The following is an 18,585-nucleotide window of genomic DNA, read 5'->3' as shown; positions in this document are numbered from 1 at the left end:
TAATAAATCACCACCATCCTTTCAAATTCAGTATTACAAAATGATGTGTGTAAAGCCTAAAAATTATCTAAAGCATCGGGGCTGGCTGCTCTTGACTTTCTGACTGAATGGATAAAAAAGATCCAGTGCGATAGCAAGGCAGAAAACTAGTGAAGCAGAGGGAAAGCAACAACAAAACCCCAGTTTGACTAAAATCAGAGTGCTGCCATTAAACCAAAAAAAACCCTCTTTCCGTAGTCCCCAAGAGAATTCATTTGCATGAACAGCAGATTTTGGTTCAAAGTACTTTTATATTCTGCAATGACATTTAAAGGGCAAATTCTAGAACCCTACACTTAAAAATAATTTCTGTGCAGAACTAATTGTCATCATTTTCTTGTAACTATTCAACGGGTTCAAATCATGATGAAAAAAGTATTGTATTGCACGCGGACACCAGTCACATCCAATTTTGAAATCCGTATCTTGCCACTTGTGCCCAATAAAACCTGTACATATTTTCTTAGCTGTTTCAACTTCCCCATCTACAAAAGTTCTGAACAAAACTGTACCTGTGAATTCACTCACACTGAAGTACCAGTCTTCACTATCCTAAACACGCTTATTTTCTGGGAGTGCTTACAACTGTTTTCATATTTCATAATGAAGAACTAGTAAGCCTCCATCGCACATATGGGCACACATGCCAAAACAAGGAAAGAAGAGTACCACAACTTTAATGGGAAAAATGGCACATTAGATGTTGTGCTGACATACAAAAAGCACTTGTTTGGGTAGATATGTAGACTGCACCGACAGCAACAATTACTGAAAGAATCAACCCTAATTCTACTCACCCATCCAGAAACGTGCAATTCTAATTTGTTATTTTATGTAAGCGTCCCTTCAAGAACTGAAAGTGGAAAAATGTCTTTCCTGATTCTGTATCTACTACAGATAATCAAATACAAAGAAACTAGTGTGCCCTTACTTACAAACAACAGAAAAAAACAAAATGCCATTTCAGAGAGGCACGAGACAACCACAATCCCTTGGAGGGGGAGATTTACTTGGGTAATCAAAGAAAGGATTTAGAAGTCAGATTATTTTAAGGATAATACAGCTGTCACTGAAACAACAAACATCCCTACTCATCTAAACAGACTCATCCACTCATTTCATATTTAGTTCCCCCCTTCCAACTGTGTAGGTTAATTAGTGCTAATCTCCATATATGGAAAATTTATGTCATCCTCCTGGAGTCTTAGGCAAGGAGCCAAAGGCCAGACATGAACTGTCACAGCAAGGGAACAACTCTGACCTGACTCAGAATCTGTAAGCCAGAAGTACGGTGACTACTTTTGCACGGTAGTATCCCCAAAGCTGAGGACTATCATGGCACTTCTGGTACTAAGAATATTCACCCCACTAGTGCCAGATATTTGATCAAAAATTTAAGGTTCAAAATATTATGATGAAGTTTTAGTCATTCATTTGTAGGTTATTAATCAACAAGCTGCATTATTTTTCTCCGGTAGTATTTTGTGTCAGTTTTAAAGCTAAAAAAACCCCCATGTGGATAAATGGTTTGTGTTTACTTAAAATTATATGAAAATACAGAATATAAGCAATTAAAATGTAGCCCTTTAACAATAGTACTCCAGCAGGGACCACCATCACAATAAATAGTCTGGAATAGATAGAACCACTGCATTGTTCCCTTGACACACTTCCGTAACTCAGTCAGTCAGATATTCTGAAGGATTTCTTTCTTTCATTATGTTACCCAGAATTTGATGTGAACTTTGCATCTAAAATTCTAATTTAAAGAAAAAGCTTTTCCTCAAATTCATATACTACTTTGGATAAAGGGCCATCTGTTACCAAGCACACAGAAATTGGTTACAATAGTAATTTCACATTTGACTACCTGTGCACTACAGCTCAAGGTAATTTTGCTATTTTTATACTGAAAGTATCATCAACTAACTACTGTATGCCTGAAAATTTAAAACAACTTTGAGTATTAAAAATCATTTTTTATAAAACAGTTCTATTCTAGAACAAATATTTCTGGTATTTAAGGGTAAAAAACACACTTTCATTGAAATCTTAGTGCTTGCATGTTTTCTTCTGTGTCCTATGGCTGGCTCTCCTTCTCTAGCTGCAAAGCCCACTTAGCAGTGCTTTTTTTTTAAATTTGTTTTAGGTACTTTAAAGTAAAAGAAACCTAGATTAGAGCTATCAAGCCCTGGAAAAGGTGAACCTTCAGGTGTTTTATTTCTTTTTAAATCCATTCAGAAGGGCTATGTGTAATTATACTCTTTATCAAAGAAACCTAGCTATAATTTGGCATCAGTAATGTTTACAGTTCCATAATGTACTGTAATAGTTTGAGATACTTTAAGAAAACCCTCCAAATACTGAGATGCTTATTGCAATTCCCTTTTAAAGATTCAAAAGCCTTCTAATGACTTTGCGTTTCCTATTTTTATCTTCTTTATAGCATATGGTATTATATAATTGAAATATGCTTTCCATATAAAACCAAACTTGAAAATACCCACTTAGAAATAATATTTCAGTAAATAGAGGGTTTAAGGCAAGTCATTAATTTGGAAAAATTCATTTCCATTTGTTAATCCTAGATTGACACAATTTTATTCCACCCCATCAGTGCCTTGGGATATACAACGTACATTCAGCAAAGGGCACACATATGACCCTATGGACATACGTTGCAAGTCCTGAGTGCCCATTGAAATAATGGTAATATCTTCATATAAGGCGTGACCCACAGGGACATGGCATGGGAGGGGTTAATTTGTTTTGTTTCCAGTCTTGCTATTGTATGTGATTTTCCTAGGTAATGCATTCTTTTCTTACTAAACATCTTTGCAAACAAATACAAACCCCTTTAAAAGGTGCTAAAAATGGGTTTCTGAAAACATACAAAATATATTCATCATAGTATTTCCTCAATCACTGTTTTAATGCTTGATATCTGCAGGTTATTTCTTCTTTCTGACTGAAACTATTATTTGTTGTGGAATAACTGTTCTTTTGCAAAAGATTTTCTTCTTCTAGTTTTTTGGACCACATGGGCTGGATGCTTTCATGCTTTTTACTTCCTTTTTGAGTTCTTTTCAATGGAAATACCAACAACACCAGGATGCTGGCAATATGAAGACAGAAATAGCAGGAGCTAAAAAACAAACAAAAATAATAATTCAATAAAACTCTGACCACTCTTACAGGATGCTTAAGGAATAAACTGTCAAAACCTACTTGCATACAGTACTTTGCACATAAGACATTTAAGTCAGGAAAACATTAATATTTCCTTTTTAAAAAAAAGTATTAAGGGGGAAATCAGAAATTAATTCTTCCCCCAGTATTCAGTGCTATAACAGAGACATCAAGTGAAGTCTGCTTTGAACTATTTACTTTTTCACAAAAGTTACTTTTAGGAGTCATTATCTAGTCTTACTATAAAACAGTTCAAGTGTATATAGTAATCTCAGAGGTACCCTTTGGTTTTGTTTTTGGTTTACTTGGTTTTGTTTTTCTCCAGTCCTAGAAAAAAGTAAGTCTATTATGAGGGAAAAACAAGACCACTTTATGATTTCTCATACAGAACACAAACTATGATCATTAGAATAGAAATACAATTTGCTCAGCTAACAATTCAATCTTACAATTATCACTAAAATAGCTTCAGAAATCTTGTGCCACAGAAAATACTTCTATTTTGAGTTAAAGAAAAAAAAAAAAGGAAGCAGGTAGAATGTGCTTACCTGTAAAAGGTGAAAGAGGGTTTTACAGAGAGCAGTACAAATGGCACAACTGTGTAACTTATTGCTACTTGAGTTGCCATCCATGTTATAATATCGTAACATAGTTTAACAGCAGGAGATTCAACAAAATAGTGTCTGATATTGTTTCTTATCTGAAAAAGCAGATAATAGTAAGTTAGATTAGGAATAAACTTTGAAAGCTATCTTACTGTACAGGGTTTGTTGCACCTCTGCAGAATTCATAGGATGAATTGAAATGCTATGGTTTGGTCAAGTATCTTTGAACCATTCAAAACACCCATCAGCTTCAATAGGAATCAGTTCAAATTCCCTGCCTTTTAGGCTAGTGCCCTTCATCCAGCAATTTAAATATTCATGAATTTATGTAGAATTTAAGTAAATGAATCCCCCCCTAAATCAAATGTCACTTTGGACTACTTGTCTGAATGAGGGAGACATTCTATTCTATCAATATCTGTAAATATTGAGTTTTGGAGTAAATGAAAGCCAGAATACTTCTGATAAAAGCTTCTATTATGGAAAGCCATTTTCATATACTTGCTAGTAAGATATATTTTAGGACAAGTAGAGTATAAAACAGAACGTACAAAATATCAGTTGCAATGACTTACTTCCGGAGTCTTAATAACAACTACTATCAAGTGGCACTATTATAAAAGGACTTAATTTCCTATACTGTTATAAAAGGACTTAATTTCCTACTTCTTTTGTTTGTAAAATTCTGTTCAAACAACGGAGTACCAGAGCTATTTCAAAAAATCCAAAACCCACACAGGTTTGGGTTCAGTTTTATTTAAGTGTACAGTTAAAAAGATATCAGTAGATGTTGGCCCGTCCTTCGACTGAACTGTCATCCTTGCTCACATTCTTATTTTCTGACAAGCCAAGATGGGCTCAACTCAGCCTTTGTGCAGCTTGGTATCACAGCTGCCACCTTCAAACCATCTGCACTGAGGAAGTCCTCTCTCACCAGCTGCACACCAACACACAGTTTAGCCTCTTCATCCTTCAACTCCTGGTTCTAAAGAACATACGGAAGGCTGGCTCATGCTGATTTCATTCTTTACATTAAAAACCTTTTTTACCCTCATTGTCCTTCTTAGCCAAATTCCCCTGCAGGTATCACATTCCCACTCAGCCTTTGTTTACTTAAGCTAAATAAAACAAGCCATTCTAGCCCCATACTCTTCATCTTGCCACCTGCTATCTCCCCCCCCCCGTTTTCTCCTATGGTCGCGTGCAATGACTTGTTCCTGAGTTCTGTAAAACTTGGATGAAGTTTCACAAAATTTTTTTTCCTTGTAAAAAAAAATTAATATTTTAGGACTTGAAGGACAACTTTTAAGATAAATGTATAACTGCCCCTAGTAAAGACCCAATTATGAAATGCATAATAATTAAAGGGAGCAAAACTAGTTGAATACATGCTTAGGCATGACAGAAGAATGTGGATCAGAGCTGCCAAGCTTTGCAGTTAATAAAGCCTAGTAGAGTTAAATAATAAACATGCTGAAGTACCTCTAACACATCTATCAGTTAATATAGTATCAGTACTTGTTAAGACAGAAACTCAAAATATTTTTGTTTAAAAGCCTATTGATTAATACCTATGAAATGTGAATACAATGCAGCTTACTAGCAAAGCCCAGGACAAAGTACAGTGAGCACTCAGATTTACTGGACTCATCTTACTGAGAGAACACAACAACTTTTGCCTGTGAACTGTCCCTGAACCTTGGCTTTTGCACCAGCCCCTGACTGATAAATGTCAAAAGTTCACTGCAATGGAGGCTGGAAAGAAGGCAGCTATACTTATTGTAAAGAAAGGAGTCAATTCTGTCACACAAGGACTATACCCACACCTCTGTGAAGCAAGAGGAGGAGCCTGTGTTTTATTACTGTTAGTAACAATCTAAGTCTGAAGTACCACCTTCCCCTAGCTATTAGGGCAACAAAGAGAAGCCTGCTTCATTTCTCATTCTCCTGGTTCTTTTGGCAGAAGAGCGGTCTGTTATGTTGCTCTGAACTGATATCTAATTTGTTTGTTCCTCTTTCCCACTGAGTAACTGATAAACCTGCCTCTATTCTTACTCAGCTTTCTCAAGAAGAACTGTGAGAGATGACTTGACAGATTTGCTGGTTCCATACGGTTCTGAATAGCAGCTGCGAAAGCTTGTTAGTGTGACTGCACCGCTGGCTGGCCAACTTTGAATAGTAACTGCACTAGAGATTTTCATCTGCTGGCTGGCTGGGGAGGAGCATTCTTCAGTTACCATCTTTACAACAGTACTGAACAGAAATTAGGGGGGGACACCTCTATAAATATATAGCATTGACTCCCAAATTTTAAGCTACTCATCATCAGTGATTTTTTTCATCATCAGAAACTTTTTTCAAAATGATCTTAGATAACATCATCCTGTTCAGCATGGCATAGTAATACATGATCAGTTAATACAGAGGAAGAGATTCCACAAAAGATGTGCCACAAAGATGTTATAGGCTGTGTACAGTCTCGCTTGTTTCCACCGATCTACTGCTCCTTATAATTAATCATTCCTACTGCTCTCACAACTAAAAAGTAAACAACGCTATCAGACAGACTGGGTATCAACTGTAAAGCACATCTTTGGACTGCAGAACATGATAAATTTTCTTTTACAAAACTTAGTATTATTTAAGAAGATACTTGGTTGATACTTACAGCTCGCGCTGCTAGTGTCATTAGTACGCCCGTTAAAAATGTTAAATAATATCCTGGGTAAACCCCATGCCAGATGGCCGAAAGGATGAAGGTTTGGATGGTTGGGCTGAAGGTGGCTCGCTCATAGCACACTCTGGCAAGTCAAAGACAATTCAAAATAAATAACAAGACAAATCACCAACAATCTTCCCAGTTATCATTTAGACATTTCTACTTTTAGCAGTTTCATCTCCAACACATCATTTGCAGTGCAATTGCAGTTTACTATTATTTAATAATGTTGCCACTGTATTATGACTTACAGAAAATACTTAAAGCTATTCACAGGTCCCAATTTAACCCCTCAGTGCTAACCTGTGCTCAGTGCCATCACACATAGTACTTATTTACAATGAAGTGGTAAACAAGCATCCAAAGTCAGGTGTTGGTGTTAACAAGGGATCTTGAGCCATCCAAGAACATGTTTGAAATGCTACGCTGGAAAGCACAGACTATCCTGCAAACTCTTGTGATGAGTCAGATACGTATTTTTCATAAACTGAAAGCAGCTTACAGGAGAAGGGGAAAAGTAATAACTATCTTCAATTTTGAATAGAGAGACTACAGTTGAAAATGTGTCTGTGTAGGGCAATTACATGAGCATGACGATGAAATTATAATTAATGACTCTATTGATGTGAGAATATCAAATAAGGAGAATGCTGAACTCTGCTATTTAAAAATTGAGACTCTGAATTATTAGGCAAGGTCCTACAGTAAGGAATTCTAGAAGGAAGAAGGGAAAAAGGAATCCAAGAAAAGGTAGTTTCTAGGAGACAACATTACATGACACAATGACAAACCATCATGATGTGGAAGAATGATAGGAAGCATGGTAAGGTCCTGATATGGCTTCATCAAGAGTTCTTTAATGTCTTTAATGATCTGAAAACCAAAAAGCAAAATATGGAAACAGATGCGCTCTACCATGAAGCAAAAATAAACAGCACAAGCATGCATGAACACAAATCTAAGGCTAACATACAAAAGTGAGTTTTAACTAAAAAATTCCACAGACACCTATATGTAAAAAGGTTTTGTAAACACATAGCAGGTAACAGAGAGAGAAGAGAACGCACGTCTATCATTCAAAGAAGACAAGCTAATGATACAGAGGGCCGAAACATTCACTACTAATATAACTACTTTACTACGACTTCCGTATATGCAAAAGATTGCTGAGACCAAATGGTACAGTCACTGTTAAAGAGCAGAAGGTAAAAAGACAGGATCTGAATAGGGAAAGATCAAAAGTATATTTTGCTAATTTAGTTTATTCCAGTCAAACAGATGTGGTAAGTTTTATCTTATGAGGTCTTCAGCGCGAGGTACCAGCACAGCCCCCTCCCCTTGCCAAAGGGCTTCCCTAACAATAGCCATTAAGATGAGAACATTGGGTGTAGGTGCACACATGCGTAGGACAAAACCACCTGAGGATCTCTGCCCAAAATAGGCCACCTTAAAGAGGAAAGCAACATGGGGCAGACTAAGCAGTAGCTGAGGAATTTCAGAAAGACTTTTAGAGACAAAGAATCTGTCAGCCTAGAAAGTACAAAAGCATTAACAAAAATCGTAACAGGTCAGGGAGACATCTTGGAGCAAAATACTAGTCATCAAAACCTGATCTGATGCTGCCAGAAGTTGCCCCACTGGCATCATGACCTCTGTCTCAGCCAAGACAGAGCATCTGCCCTGGTAGAGTAGTCTGGGAGTAGCCTGCATCCAGCCAGGGGACAGTCAGTGCAGCATGCAGTACACAGACAGCGATGTCTCACTCCCCTCGGCTGCACCGATATGAACTTGTGGCACGCTTTTGTAACCAGCACGCGAACAGCGCGGTCACGTAGAGCTGGAGCACCCACGTCTCCCACAGTGCATACAAGCAGGGGGCCCACGCTTCCAGAAGGAGGTGGGGTTTTGTATCCCACACGTCTTTGGGAGCGGAGGTGCAGTTTGCACAGAACTGTGTGTGAACATGTGCGCTTTTTAAACTCCTTGGGATTAGTTACAGAAGAGTGTTTAGAAATGTTTATTCAACCAGAACACTAAATGCATACAAAGTGTTTTCTGTTCTAGTACTGATATTAATTAATTCTGAGTGTATATTTCACTGACTGGTGGTTAATTATGTCTCATTAAGAAATTGATAAATGGCTTCAATCTTTATTTGGTTTAAAATACTCTAAGCAAATCTTCCCCTGCAAAGCGTTCAGGAGCTAACAGAACTAAATTAACTAACCAAATTTCAGCTACATCAATGCAAGTCAGATAAGATATCTACTAGAAAAAATCATCAGGCTTCAATTTCAAAGAATAAAAAGTAAGCTTAAACTCCTCCATGGATTTGTCAATAATAAATTGTGTGGAAGTGATATTGATATTCACTTGATATTCCTAAAAGCAAACCAAGGAAATATGGTCATCACAACCACTGAAGGTGGTTGAGAAAATTAAAATACAGGTGGTTAGGTTATGTTATGTTATCTGCCATTTGCTCTAGAAGTGGGAAGATGCATCAACTGTTCAGCAAGGTGCTGCCTTTGGTCTGATTCTATACTTTTAATACTAGCTTCGGTGCTAGACTGAGAAGTATATTGTTCCACCCTGCCTTCCCTTTCTTTTTTGGGGTGGGTGGCAGACGGACAAGATCGGCATTGTTTTCTTAGCAGACAGAGCACCAGAATCCGAAATGACCTTGAGAGACTTGAATGATGTTCCGAAATGAACAAGATGAAGTCCAAAGTATAGAACATCTAATATGAAAAGTGGAAAATACAGAGCAGTACCCACCCCTGTAACATTACTGAGAAAGTGTAGCTGAGTATGAACAGGAATGAACAGTTCCATTCACCGAGCTGATGAAACACTGAGCATCAGCTGAGCATGAATCAACACTACATTGCCGCTGCAGAAAAGACAGACATAATACTGTCATGTATTAGAGTGTTATCTAAGAAAAGGTAACTAATCCACTCAAATCATTCAACTCTGCCTGTGACAAGCCAGGGAAAGACCCTGGCGGTCTTATCAGAAGTACTACATCCACTGTAAGAAGATGGAAAGTTTGGAAAGATGCCAGAAGCGAGCAACAGGAACCACAGAGGTTTTGCAACTGTGACCAAAGACAAATGGAATTATATGTTTTCTTTGGAAAAAAAAGAATGAACAGGCTGAGGGAGAACGTAACAGCTTCCCCAGTCAGGAAACATGATCATGATATATATTGTTGAAATATGCTGCTATATAAATATCTATTTTAACTTGCATGCTTGTAACAGTAATACCTTTGAACTGCTGCATTTTGTGATCTACATTAAATGTTTCTTAAACTTCTTTGTGATCTCTAGATCCATTAACTGTGTTTTTACAAAGAGTTTGTTTTTACACATAATCAGGGTTTAAGTCCTGTAATTCTGATGGTTCAGTTTCTCTTTAGAGAGTATCAGAAAAAAACAGAACAAATGCTGATGTCTGGTATTTCATGTGAGATAAGTGCTTAAGATTTTAGGTACTTCTGTAAGTGGTAAGTAAGGTATTAAAGTGGATGTTTAAAGTAACACATAAGCTTGTCCTCTATTCAAACTGCTGTAGTATTGCAACTAACTACGATTGGTAATATGATATATACTCTGTACCACTATTTATGGTCCTCATATATAATCATTAAAACAATCTTTTACTTGCGACAAAACTTTAAGAAAAAATCCACCCTTCTCCCTTTCACTGTGGCAGAATCAGTATTGATTTAGACTATGCTCGAAGATTCTTCTACAATTGTTCTTAAAAATATTTATTAAAGGAAATTGTTTAGTTTTTCTTTACATCTTCTTTTAATGTCACCCTGAGCAACTGATTGCAGTTTTTTTTCTTTCAATTCTTAACAGAAATGTTGCTCTTCTCCAGTAAAACGAGTTTTTGTTTAGAATCACTCCATTTAGGAGATCTGAAAGTCTGCTGAAACACAACCTTTTCCTATTAAGTTTTAATACAGGTAAACTTCTGTTCTCCAACTAAATTAACATGCATTTGAAGATAGGTAACTAGCTTTGCTTTATTAAATGATACATTTCAATACCTGCAAGGATGTAATTCTTCCTTGCTGACTGTCCTAGCAATAGATTCCATTGCCTGTTGAGCCAACCAGAATAATCACATAAAATTCAATTTCTGTTTTTAATTGGGTCAGAAAAATATTTAAGGAAGAAATTATGGAAGAAAGAGAATACACTATAAAGAAATTTGATGGAAGAAACATTCTGTGTCCAGCCATCCTAGAATAAGAGATAAAGTCCTCTGAGTGTTCCCAAGATGTGGGTCTCAGTTAAACTTGCACCTATTGATAAAGGTCAACTAAGCAGAGACTGGGAGAAGGGAAACAACACCCACACACTGCTCAGGAACACTTTTTTAAACTTTCTAGTTACCACAAAGTAGTAGTAAAAGCAGAGTGACGTAGTTCACAGAGCACTATACCTGTTTCCCAGACAAGGAAAAAAGTGCACCTGCAGGATACTCATTTGCAATTTCTGTTAATAGCATATCGCAGGGGGTGACATTTGCCACACACTCATTATGGAAGGAGCACAGAAAGTTCTCTCCCAGAATGTATGGAAGCTCCTGTATCACTGTTTGGCTAAAAATAATACAGAGCTTCCACAGGCTAAGATGTACATTTTGCCTGCTGCTCTTAGCAACATGCAATGCTTCGAATGGTAAGAGAGGAAAAACAGAAAAGAGACGTCTCCACAGATTAATGGGTCTAGGTTCCCTATGACCAGTGAAGAAAATCAGTTTCTATCATAACCTGGTAGTTCAGACTAAGAGAGAAGCCCTAAAGTCAGGGTTTTAATTCAAATATCACAAGAAGAATGTCCTGTGCAGTTGCTAAACAACTGATGTTTTGTGGGGTTTAGCTTTAAATGTTAAATTATCTTCAAAGAAATATTTATCGAAGAAACTTCAGTGGAGAAAAGCTTTCCTTTAAGAAATAAATACCTTTTAAGCCAAAGAGCTGTTTGGATATTCCAGTTATCAAGAAACATCTTGAAACTTGTGGAAAACTGTAAAGTAAGAACAAATTAATTATTTCCCTAATTGTCAAGTGTTAGAAAATATTTCAAAATTCTGACACATAAATTATAAAAAAATACCAAACAAATTTATGATGAGTTGAATAAGGTATATACTCAATTACTTATAACCGCAAAATATTTTGGAAGTCAACTGACAAATAGAACATATTCAAAACAGACTTTATTTTCCATCCTTTCCTAAGGATGTGAACATGTAATTTTTGACTTGGAACATATTCACTATCTTGAGGAAAAAAACGCGTAGGAAAAGTTACTGAAATTACAAGCACCTACCTACATGGGCACATATTTTATTTGAAAGAGCCAGAAACAAACCTCTATTTGCTGGATTCTCAGATTTGATACTAGATCCCAACGTGTAACTCCATTTTTATCATAGCCTCTAAAACCAAACCCTGCTGCATTATTAATTGCATCTGCTGCAATGAAACAAAAAGAAACAAATTAATTATCAACTGCCTGTATTACAAATTGTGCATCACACAATGTGTAGTTTGTTCAAAATATCACATTTTAAAGGCTACATTTTTTTTTTTTTTAAATACGGAGGATCACTGTATTTGACACTTGAACAAACAGAAAATAATCCAAGCAATGCACTGGCTTTCAATACAAAAACTTGTACAAAAGCAGAAAGAGTGAAAGGTAGCGCTATCTGCTTCACAGTAGAGACACCTCCTCTCTCTATCACCTCCTTAGACTTGCTTGAGCAATTTGACAGAAACAATGAGATGCATCATGACTATGGAACAGTGGCTGGTTGTAATGATTTGAGGTACCAGCTCAACACTCAGAAGCATATCTTTGGTCTTCATTATGTAGCAACCGTGATGTTTAAAGCATAAAGATAACATTATACGAGTCGCTTCAAGCAGGCGCACAGTCACAGCGCAGTGCAAACCTAACAGAAGGAAACAGGGATTTTACTAGGGCACAAGGCCGCTGGTACAATGCTTCTGAATGAGACGTGTTTACGATACGTGTCAAAGGTCAAATAGTTCAAAGCAAACAGTATTTTTCCCTAGGAGAAAAAGCTGCTACCATCCTCTGGACCATGCAGGAAAATACAAGGGATCTCAGTCTGAATACCGCCTCTCGCTTTCAGTCATTACCTTTGCCTCAGCTTTGTTAGCTCAGACACTAAAATTTCCTCAGCTACACTTCTCCAATTAGGGTGGCCACTTAGAAGGAAACGAGTCTTTTTTCCCCCAATACTGCTTTTGTGGAGCCAGGCACTTGGTTGCATGCACCCAAACATGGTCACACATCCACGAGGCATGAACCCAGCCATGTATCCACTTACGCGGGTAAGTGACCATGGGGAGAAGAATGTTAGCTCCTCTCCCAGTTCAGAGGAGTCCTAAGGAACTGGAAGCAAGGCAGGCAAAAGGCTCTGCAGAAGCAATACAGATCTAGTCCTCTAGTTACAGGCCATGAGCCCTCTCTGTTAGCTCAGAATTCATCTCAAGCACTGTAACTAGATAGTCACCTTTTAAATTACAGCTAGCAAGGCAAGAGAAATTGCTCAGTTTGTATTACCATATTAAAAATAATTTGCTTTATACAATAGTGACATGTAAGAGAAAATCATATCTTTTGCATTTTCCTGTCTTCTCAAACAACTTTTTCAAGGTATTAATCCAGTGTATTTCGAAAGTAGAAGACACAATTGACTCAAACACTCCAACAATTCCTTTCCTGAAGTTCGGTTTCTCCAGTTATCTACCAGTCTGGAAGAGAGCTTTGTGACATTTGATTTCATATAGGATAATTTATAATATTTTTAGTTCCTCATCATAAACAATTTTAAAGAAACATCTTTGAAAGCCACAAAATTTGCTGCTATACATCTGATATCATTGATGTCGACTTCAAACATTAGACAACCATTTTATGCTCAATTAGAAAGAGCTGAAGACATGAACTCCATCATCTCTTGCTAGCTAGAGTACAAAGACTACGGCTAGCTTAAGTACTCATTTTATTTACTAGTATTCATGTTAAGTAATTCATTTTATTAACAGATTATTTTTTTCTTAAGTGCAAAGAACAGTAATGTACAACTCAAAAGCCCAACATCCAGTAAAACTGTTAAGGCCCTCTCACATTCTATTCATACCACTAGAAGTTTAGATGAGGTAAAGTGGAGGGAAGAAGGCAAAAAAAAAAAAGCTATTTAGCAAACTAAAAGTACACAGTTCATATAGTTTATTTTCTTCAGTATTTCACCAAAGGAATGCTAGCTCTACACTACTAGCAAGTACATAAGGAGAAATCCACCTGAAGTATTACAGGGAAAAAAAAACAACGAAGATTATTCATTTTTCAGATGACTCCTTCTCTTTACCGACAATGATACTGGTGCATAAGAGGACAATATTCAAAATTATTCATTCCACAACAAGCCCCAGAATTGCTATATCCAGACAAGCTGAAAGCACTCCATTCATTGACCAGGAATGAAACCAGCAGCTGTAAATGAGTCATGCTGCTCTGCTACACTAAAGCTTGCTTTATTACATTGTTTCCCACAGATTCTCTCTCAAAAGAATTATGAAACAAATATGTAAAACTGGAGAAGAAGAGGAAGCTGATGAAATCTGTTTGGTGAGCCACTTCCAAGATGTCAGCTTACATAAATACAGCATTTTGCTGGTTTATGTGTTGTTTTTTTCAAATAATGTGAAGTGAAAAGCAAAGCGTTCTTTAAACTATATTATCTATTCAGTGTCTTAAATCAGTGACAACGGGTGTTACGCCATCAATCAATTAGAACTTTCAGTAAGCAAAGGCTAAAACTGAAGTGTCACCTATCTAATTCTGAAAAATACTACTGCAAATGCCATCTACTATTAACAACACTGTGTTATATCTGAATTTCAGTATATTCATTTTTCCTTCATGCTTGAATAACATGAAGTAAATTACTGATAACTAACAACAGGAAGAGGCTTAGAATAACTTTTCAGATATGTTAAAATCAAGGTATTTAAAAAAAAAAAATAATCAGGGATTGTGCATCAGACTAGATTTACTACAATGTTTAAAAACCAAAAAAGTCATTGGTCATTAAAACACTATCGCTCTCCAAAAACCCCTTATGTTTCACTCAAATTTGTTCAGGAGACAATGATCTCATTTGCAACACTGTCACAACACTGTGCTTAGATTTATGGTAAGTTTTGTTTCTCAAAAAGAGACACACCATTCAATAAACTTTCACACCGCCTCTTAATACCTAAATGCAATAATGTTTTCCTAAGGCCTCAAGAGGGCACTGTCACTTTTTAATACATGCTTAGTGTGCAGCATCTCAAATGAAACTCACTACGTACACTTTTTTTTTTTTTTTATATATATACACACACACACACACACACTTACCTAAAGTCCATGCAAAATAATACTTGGGTCTGGCAGCCATAAGAGACACATATAGGTAGAAAAACCTTACAGGCCATGATGCTGTAGCTCTGAAGTCATCATCAATGTTGTATTCCACAGGTAAAGTTTTTGTAATAGTCATGTGGAAGAGTAAGGACAGTCCACAGATTAAGAGTTTCTGTGCCACAGCTATCTGAAAAGTTTAAGATGGGAGACTTTGTAAGCTTCATTTTTTGTTAATCTTCTGCAAACAAAGGCAAGTTACAATCTTCCTTCCCTAAACAGATGTGTGTGTATATATATGTCAATTTTGCAGTAATATATACTACCAACATTTTATAGAGACTCAAGGAATATAGTTATCTTGATTAAGTTGTAAGCACCACTTCTTCTGGCAAACACAGACAATCCAATCTGACTACAGCGAGCCTCTAAAAACCCTTTCAATAATGGGAACACCGTTTGCAACTCCAGGGTTTTTTTTCTTATTTCATTGTCAAACTACTAAAGCAAGTAAGTTGTTAAGACATCATAACACAAAGCATATAATCTAGGACAAGATGAGTACAGTTATTGCAGAGATTCCAAAAACAATGGCAAAGTTTCAGTTCATTTTCAGTAATCTTTGGCATAACGCAGGTGTTCAATGGCTGCCCAACTCAATGTATCAATCATCTCTGTTAGATTAGAATAACTAAATTCTAAACCAACTGAAATACTGAAATAATGTATGAATCTAGAGGCAAAATACCTCAGTTCTATATAGACCTGTTTTCCCAACTAGAGCGATCAAACTATAAGGGGTCAAATAATGCGCTCACAGACATGTAAATACGTTATTCAGGTAGGATCTGGACTCAGATTTCCCCAAAATTCAGTTTTGCTATAACCACCACACTGAAGAGTATATATTTTTAGGAAAACATTTCTAAGGTTCTGTTATAAAACAGAGAGCAATACTGCATGACATTGACTGCTTTAAGTCACTAGTCTGATCCACATCCCAAGGGCAGATAACATGTTCTGTGCAGGCTCATAAAAGTACCACACTAACCAAGCACCTACAAAAGAGAAGTTTGAGAGCTGGTTCATTTAAATGTAATTTTCAAATTCTGATTGTATGTAAATTCAGTATTTAAACATTACAATTTAAATTTAACCATTACAATTCTACAAACACTAAACTTGGTGAGAAAACAATCAATCTAGCTATTTTTCTTTGAAAAAATCAGAACAAAAAAGACAACCAGAACCCTTTTCCTGTCCATCCTGCTTCCAGTGTACCTGCCCAAACTTTTAAAGACAATGTCCTGCTTCAGTTAGAGCGCAGCTACACATATCTAGTTCCAAAATAAAACAAATAATTCTGTTCCATGATACAGAATGGAGCATTAAGCACCCAACTGAAAAGACAGATTTCTGCAAGACACACAGTATCAAAGATTCACCCAGTCACACAGATGTAAAAGCGGTACAACCTGATCAAAAATTAGACTTGGGAAAGCTGAAAAATGGTGAGGGTAACACTTCAGATATTGCACATATTTCATGTGGCTCATCTCAGAAGGTATTTCAGAAATATTTTCAGATTAGAAGACCCAGCTGGATAATTCGGGAGGCAATGACCTATTAACAGCTGGTGTTTAATTATTTGTTTTTACTAGCTTTCTAATAATCTTCGTTTAAATATTTTACTCTATTATAGGACTTCACAGTAAAGGGTACTAACTTTCTAAAAGTGTTCCTTTGTTTTTCTAGTAACTCTTAATCCATCTCTTTGCCAAAGCAGAGGGAAAGTTCAGCTGGCTTAACTTCTTCAGGAAGTTAAATAGAAATGAGTGTTCAGAAAAGCCATTATTAACGCTAATGAATCTTTAATTTTGGCATGCATTATCTAATACACGCAAGAGTTGGATATTTGTAAATATTTGTAACCCCAAAGTTCTGAAGACAGTGGCAAGGATTTAGCATCAAAGTCTAAGCCATAATTAAAAGTCATGTCCAATTTAGCATGAGAAACAGTATTTATAGGCTGGTACATTAACATGCAAGTTAAAATATAAGCATAAACAGATAAAAATAAGTGTTTTCCATCTGAAGATCTCTACAAAGTCTCCAAATAAGCAATGTTTTGACAACTTATAAGCAATTTGATCTCTGCTGAAAGGCCAGCTTTCTGCCACTGTCACTACCAGTTTTTCTATGCACTATCATTAATCTGCCTATTCAACCCAAAATATGCTTAGTACCTCTTTGAAGGATTTTAACTAAATTGTGGAGGTGAAAGCCCTTCTTTTAAGGAAAAGCATCAGAGTTTCAACAAAATTTAACTTAAGGAAAAATAATGAACTCATACAGAGCTCTGCATAAATCGTACTTTTAAAAAATAAACTGCGGTTTTCAAACTGTAGTTGTAGAAAAAATACTGTAGGAGGAATATGCTTTTATTTATTTGTTAAGTATTTAAGTGATGTATTTCTCCAGGTTTTTTAGCAGCAACATTTAAGTGTAGGGACAAGCACAACTACATCCAGAAACAGCATAAATTCTTTTTTTTCCACTTTCAGAGATTAGTATCAGGTATATTGGTGTCCTTCACAAGCAGTGATGGAGATAATCTCCTGCCTCTACAAAGACTGGGAGCTGCAGCTTCAGGACTGGTTTAAGCAGAGTTTCTGAGGGGCAATCCAAGTACAGGCTGCAATGCAAAGAAGCAGTCTTGCCTCGTCTCCTCAAATGATCTGAATCAGACCACAGTGCAGTGCAATGCATGTTATTAGTGCTGCCGGGACAAGCAAAAGACCCAGAACCCGTGGCTAGGACCTGCCGTATTCAGCAAGAGTTTATACATCCGTTGGCATAAATACATGATTAAACTACAGCCTGAGGTTTCTTTATAGCATGCAAGTTTAGAACACATTCACACAGAAATAAAAGTCCTCATCTGACACTAAAATAATCTGTGGTTCAATTTCCTATAGAAATGCATTTGGTAAAGCATTAATTCACTTCCTATTGCTTAATTAACTACCTTATCTTTGCCAAGGCATAAATAGGTAATCACTGGATTGGGCAGTTTTCACAAGGATGAAGTAACTAATGGAAAAGTTTGAAGTTTAATATCATTCACTCTTTAAAGTTTTCAACATATCAAAATAACCGTTAAGGAATTAAAAGACCCTAAGTTGCAAGGTATCTTTGACATCATACAAAGTAGAACATACAATTTATTTTACAACAAAAAAGGTAGAAAGCTCATTTAGTTTTGATGAACAAAATCTGGGCATACCTGTATAAAAATATCAAATATGGTCAACACTGGGAAGGAAAAAAAGGTACTTAAGCTAAAAGAGACTGCCAGGACAAAACCAAACCTGCATAAATTAGATAGGAATATAATTAGGTTGAAACCTAGATACCTAATCAGAGAAAGGAGTTCAGGAACAGCTTACTAACTGAAGCAATTGAAGGTAAAACACTCACTGACCTCAGGAAATTTATAAATATATCACTGTATAAACAAGTATAATATATAAAACTATATACAGAAAACAAGAAAATGATCTTT

At 36.4% G+C, this 18,585-nt stretch overlaps 1 protein-coding gene across 2 annotated transcripts in view; it reads right to left on the bottom strand.

The window, feature by feature from the left end:
• Window positions 1-2,952: 2,952 nt before the first annotated feature.
• MBOAT2 (membrane bound glycerophospholipid O-acyltransferase 2) overlaps window positions 2,953-18,585 on the bottom strand; it is a 169,478-nt gene continuing 153,845 nt past the window's right edge. For both annotated transcript variants that reach the window (XM_075750655.1, XM_075750654.1), the window contains 6 exons: window positions 15,018-15,210; window positions 11,949-12,052; window positions 11,536-11,600; window positions 6,502-6,634; window positions 3,777-3,928; window positions 2,953-3,184 (listed from right to left, as the gene is read on the bottom strand). In XM_075750655.1, the coding sequence (XP_075606770.1) occupies window positions 2,962-3,184; window positions 3,777-3,928; window positions 6,502-6,634; window positions 11,536-11,600; window positions 11,949-12,052; window positions 15,018-15,210 (870 nt within the window). In that variant the 3' untranslated portion in view covers window positions 2,953-2,961. The remainder of the gene's footprint in view (window positions 3,185-3,776; window positions 3,929-6,501; window positions 6,635-11,535; window positions 11,601-11,948; window positions 12,053-15,017; window positions 15,211-18,585) is intronic.

This window comes from Balearica regulorum, chromosome 3, assembly GCF_011004875.1.
Source record: "Balearica regulorum gibbericeps isolate bBalReg1 chromosome 3, bBalReg1.pri, whole genome shotgun sequence".
Lineage (NCBI taxonomy): Eukaryota > Metazoa > Chordata > Aves > Gruiformes > Gruidae > Balearica > Balearica regulorum.
The sequence above is the reverse complement of the archived record's forward strand: the minus strand, read 5'-3'. Positions and strand labels throughout refer to the sequence as shown.